This window comes from Triticum urartu, chromosome 4 (assembly GCF_003073215.2).
Source record: "Triticum urartu cultivar G1812 chromosome 4, Tu2.1, whole genome shotgun sequence".
NCBI lineage: Eukaryota > Viridiplantae > Streptophyta > Magnoliopsida > Poales > Poaceae > Triticum > Triticum urartu.
This window is the reverse complement of record NC_053025.1, coordinates 114,886,500-114,892,177: the sequence shown is the minus strand read 5'-3', so window position 1 is coordinate 114,892,177 and position 5,678 is coordinate 114,886,500. Positions and strand designations below refer to the sequence as shown.

General features: G+C 47.9%; 1 protein-coding gene across 1 annotated transcript; it reads right to left on the bottom strand.

Moving 5' to 3' along the window:
• Window positions 1-2,530: 2,530 nt before the first annotated feature.
• LOC125553653 (probable monogalactosyldiacylglycerol synthase 2, chloroplastic) lies at window positions 2,531-5,438 on the bottom strand. The gene is made up of 8 exons (XM_048717406.1): window positions 5,027-5,438; window positions 4,746-4,918; window positions 4,507-4,668; window positions 4,281-4,422; window positions 3,975-4,199; window positions 3,800-3,862; window positions 3,485-3,559; window positions 2,531-3,188 (listed from the first exon to the last, which is right to left on the bottom strand). Exons 1-8 carry the CDS (start codon window positions 5,330-5,332, stop codon window positions 2,928-2,930), a joined length of 1,407 nt encoding a protein of 468 aa, XP_048573363.1. The 5' UTR covers window positions 5,333-5,438; the 3' UTR covers window positions 2,531-2,927.
• Between the last annotated feature and the right edge of the window lie 240 nt (window positions 5,439-5,678).

Genomic DNA, 5,678 nt, shown 5'->3' with positions numbered 1-5,678 from the left:
GGGGGGAAGGAGTCCATCCTCCCCAAGGCACCTCGGAGGTGCCTTCCCCTTTTAGGACTCTTCCCTTTTTCTCTTCTCTTGGCGCATGGGCCTCTTGGGGCTGGTGCCCTTGGCCCATATAGGCCAAGGCGCACCCCCTACAGCCCATGTGGCCCCCCGGGGCAGGTGGCCCCACCCGGTGGACCCCCGGGACCCTTCCGGTGGTCCCGGTACAATACCGGTGACCCCGAAACTTGTCCCGATGGCCGAAATAGCACTTCCTATATATAATTCTTTACCTCCGGACCATTCCGGAACTCCTCGTGACGTCCGGGATCTCATCCGGGACTCCTAACAACTTTCGGGTTACCGCATACTAATATCTCTATAACCCTAGCGTCACCGAACCTTAAGTGTGTAGACCCTACGGGTTCGGGAGACATGCAGACATGACCGAGACGTTCTCCGGTCAATAACCAACAGTGGGATCTAGATACCCATGTTGGCTCCCACATGTTCCATGATGATCTCATCGGATGAACCACGATGTCAAGGACTTAATCAATCCCGTATACAATTCCCTTTGTCTAGCGGTACGATACTTGCCCGAGATTCGATCGTCGGTATCCCGATACCTTGTTCAATCTCGTTACCGGCAAGTCTCTTTACTCGTTCCGTAACACATCATCCCGTGATAAACTCCTTGATCACATTGTGCACATTATTATGATGTCCTACCGAGTGGGCCCAGAGATACCTCTCCGTTTACACGAAGTGACAAATCCCAGTCTCGATTCATGCCAACCCAACAGACACTTTCGGAGATACCTGTAGTGTACCTTTATAGCCACCCAGTTACGTTGTGACGTTTGGCACACCCAAAGCACTCCTACGGTATCCGGGAGTTGCACAATCTCATGGTCTAAGGAAATGATACTTGACATTAGAAAAAGCTTTAGCATACGAACTACACGATCTAGTGCCATGCTTAGGATTGGGTCTTGTCCATCACATCATTCTCCTAATGATGTGATCCCGTTATCAATGACATCCAATGTCCATGGTCAGGAAACCGTAACCATCTATTGATCAGCGAGCTAGTCAACTAGAGGCTTACTAGGGACATGGTGTTGTCTATGTATCCACACATGTATCTGAGTTTCCTATCAATACAATTCTAGCATGGATAATAAACGATTATCATGAACAAGGAAATATAATAATAACTAATTTATTATTGCCTCTAGGGCATATTTCCAACAAAACTGGGGGCATTGCGGGAGTCTGGATATCTGCACGAACAACAAAAAGCCGTCACTTACCATCTCTACTCTGCGTCCACCCATGATGCCTACTCCCTCCGTCCGCAAATAAGTGTACATCTAGCTTTCGTTCTAAGTCAAAGTTTTAAAATTTTGACCAATTTTATAAAAAAATAGTACTAACATATATGACATCAAATTGGTATATTATCAAAGTAGTGATGCTAATTTAGTGTCATAAATGCTGCTACTTTTCCCTAGAAATTTGGTACTACCTCCGTCTCGGTGAATAAGTCATTCGCGTAGTTCTAGGTCTACGATCTAACTATCTAAATATGTATTATATGTGACAATATATATATATTTAGAAACTACATCCGTGTAGAAATCTAGTGATATACTTTTCATGACATATAACACATATTTAATTCTTCAAATCGATGACCTAGAACTACGCGAATGACTTATTCACCTAGACGGAGGTAGTAAAGTTTTTAAAACTTTGACTTAAGACAAAAGCTAGATGTACACTTATTCACGGACCGAGGGAGTAGTATTTAGCGAAATGCAATGTGCTAATTGCAGCAGATAGCTAGCATATTGGCGGAAGGTAATACTGAATAGTATATTTGCATTTGACGGAAAATTCATATTTTTATTAAGCAAATTAGGCAGTCATTTGGCAGAATCGAAGGTGCTCATATCATTTGGCCGAAGGTTTGCTTAGTAGCCTTGCTTAGATTTGGTGGAAGGTTGGCTTCCTCCATGGTGGTGTGCTTAGTAGCCTTGCTTAGTGCTTTTAGTAGGTCTATTTAGCCAAATGTTTGTTTTTAGTAGGTTCATTTAGCCAAATGTTTTGGATGTATGCGGGCGGCCGCCGTCTCCAATATCCGTGTCCACTGAATGATACCTTGTCCGTGGATGGATGTCGGAGCAAATTTTTAGGTCATCGTTGGAGATGTCCTTAACGACTGCTAGGGCCATAGATGGAAGGAAAAACTTTACAAATTCAGCTTCTTGATGAGATGAGTTCCCCACCTTAGATCTTGCTTTCCATTATGATACTCAATGGACCACTGGAGTGGAATACGGTTTTAACTGAGAGTTTTGTTGATTTAAACTTGATTCCAAAAGATTATATGCTGGTGTTTGTTGTTGGTTGAGTTATTGAGTTTGCGGGTTATCCTCCGGTGCATGTATAGCCGAGAATCCAACCCATATTATGTAATTTTGGTATCAAACTCGGGCTGCAAAACATGTATGACAATGACAATAGCTTTAGCAACGTATGTTTTTTTTAGCAAAAAGATCCCTCTTCCTACGATTTCATATAAAGAAATCAACTGATCTTTTACAAGCAACTGCACTACAACTACTCCTTCCCTCCCAAAATAAATGATTCAACTTTAATACAACTTTGTACTAAAGTTAGTACAAAGTTAAGACACTTATTTCGAGACGGAGGGAGTATATGATTATCAAGCAATAATTTCGTCTCTTTTCACATTCCAATTACCAATAGACCAATACAAGCAGTCAAGCACTACAGAAGCACTAACATAGATGTTCCATCCAGTTATTTACATGGTATATACAGGTTCTTCAGCAGGCATCCAAGCCCAGGCACAGCCAAGTTTGAAGGCATATTCACTTTGCAGAGTATATTCTGCAAGAGGTTCCGCGGGTTCATATATGGTATGAGAACGATGAGGTCAAGGAGTAGGGGATCCGAGTTAGAGCGGCAGGCTGCGGCTGGAGCTTGTGGATGTCCCTCACGATGTCGAACACTGCTTCGGGCTGCGCTAGCTTCAGCGCATTGCGGGAGTACCTCCTGAGCTCGTCAGTTTCTGTGGTAAACCATCGGGCAACTTGTCTTGCAGCTTCACCTGCGTCCTTACAGAACACACCGGCGCCGTTGTCGACCACGTAAGGCACATTCCCTACTTCCTGAATGATAAGAGATAAGGGCTAAATGTTAGCTAGAGACATATTTGATGAGATCTCGGTGGAAGCTAAGTAATCACTAGTCAATGACAATGGCAACAAGCAGTCACTCTCAGATGGCCTACCAATAACGGAAATATAATCAGCACTCGTAGTCACCACGCAAAAAGAAGAAAATTGAGCTACTCTAGTCTAGATTGTCTGGACCAACTAAAATATATTTTTAGCTGACTAAAATCCTTTTGATAGGGTCCTATAATTGTATGATTCAAAACTACTGCAGTGGCACAAGCATAGACCTGTCCGGGTATGAAATCGTTGAGAATAATTGGAAGTCCTCTTATCAAGGCTTCTGCAATTGTGCCAGGGCCAGCCTGCAAGTGCCACAGCAATGCATCAGTCAGATCACTAATGAAGAGTCAAAAGGCATAGCATATACTTCCTCCGTCTCTAAATATAAGCCCTTTTAGAGATTTCAACACGGACATACGGATATATTTTAAAGTGTAGATTTACTAATTTTGCTCCGTATGTAGTCCATATTAAAAAAATCTATAGAAAAACTTATATTTAGAAACGGAGGGAGTATATCTGCAAGAAGGAACCTTGATTACCTTAGTGATGATGCAGTCGCAAGCGCCCATCCACTTCTCCATCTGCTTCTCGAACCCTCTAATCTGAAGACAAAACGCTCGAAAAGTTCAGTCAGCACCAACCAAACAATCACTTGTAGCATAGTGAGGCATCCATCTGAAATGCGCATCTTAGATTCGGCATCTGCAATGGTACCTTGACAGGGACCTTCCATGGCAGGGACAGCAAGGTGGACCGCAGCGCCTGATTCCTGCCGCATATGACCACGACCTGCCCGACCGGCCGGCGTCTCCGGTGATCGTAGAGCTCGTGGCCGAGGGCCTTGGCCGTCTCCTCCACCGGGCCCATCCCTTCACCGCCTCCCATCAGTAGAACAGCAGGCAGTTCAGGGTGCAGGCCAAGTTCTTTCCTCAGCCCATCCTGTCAACCAACCAAGCAGAGTTCAAGAGCTGATTGGACCCGGCAATGGCAGAAGAATGCGAAGGTCGAAGACATGCCGACCTTGTCGAGCACGGCGCGGCAGAAGGATGGCCTGATCGGCAGCCCGTACACGCGGATTTGTGACGGGTCGAGCCCGCGGGTCAGGGCCCTCTTCGCCACCTCGGCCGAGGGGCAGTAGCACCTCGTCACGCCGTGGTGGAACCTGCCAAGTTCGTGGTTTCAGATGCTACTCCTGAATCCTGATCAGTCAAGAAAATCCCCAGTTTGCACCGTGCCGGTTGGTTACCATGTCGGGTGGCAGGTGTTGAGGTCGGTGATGACGGTGAAGAACGGGACCTTGGGCTGCAGGCTCTGCCACTTGAGCACCCACAGCGGGATGTGCTGCATGAGTGGGTGCACGCTGATGATCACGTCCGGCTTGTACTTCATCATCCCGGCCACCACCTCGCTGAAGCAAAACAAAATTCATAATTCAAGAACCTCAACAAGGCCATTCCGTGAATCGAGTGTGGCTGGAATTCGTACTTGGCGTAGAGGTAGGCGAGGGCGGTGAGGTACATTCCGTGAACCCAGCGCGGGGAGGTGCCATGGAAGGCCACCTTCCAGAGCCGGACATGGCGGATCATGAACTTGTACGACCGCTCCATGTCGTTCAGCGGCCAGCCGCCGTACTCTTTCCCCAAATCCCTGACGAACACCTGCGCCGACCAACCAGCAGCAAACCAAATTTAATTTAACAAAATGACATTTTGGAGAGCGAAACTGAAGGTCCAACTTCGGAGAGCAGAGGTTAAGGCTTGTAGGACCTGGTAGGCGTCGCCGAAATCGAGGCGGAAGGCGTCGCGGAGAGCCTCGGCGGAGGCGCGGTGGCCGCCGCCGGTGTCGCTCATGAGGATGAGCACGTTCCTCACCGCCTTCCCACTTACGCTGCCGTCGGTGGCGGGGCTGCGGGAGAGGGAAACGCTCCCAGTGGCCTCGGCGAGCGCGGCGGCGAGGCCTTCGCCGGGAATCCCGTCGTAGAAGGCGCAGCGAAGGGGCTTGTGGAGCTGGCGGCCCCCGCCGAGCATTGCGTCGCGCATGGAGCGCCGGTGGCTGGGGACCGAGATCACCATGGCGCCGCTCCTTGGGTCCTATGAGCTCGTCGTAGACTGCGAGCCTGCCCTTTGCCGTCGGCCTGAAGCGAAGACGCCGGCGGGGAAGAGCGCTTTATTCGAGCTCTTGTGTGGATGTATTTCACTTCACCCCCTGATGTAAGTCATATTTGCTTACTCTGTGGAGGAATCTACCGTGTAATATTCCTTTTCCAGGAGCTGTTTAGGACTTATCAGTAATTATGCTCATGCGTAAGGGTGCACGTAGAAAAGGGTGAGTTTGGCTGGTGACTGCAAGGTAAAGTAGAAGCGGACAAGGCAACTCGACTACCACCATGGGATGGGAGGGGGGAACGGAACGGCTGGA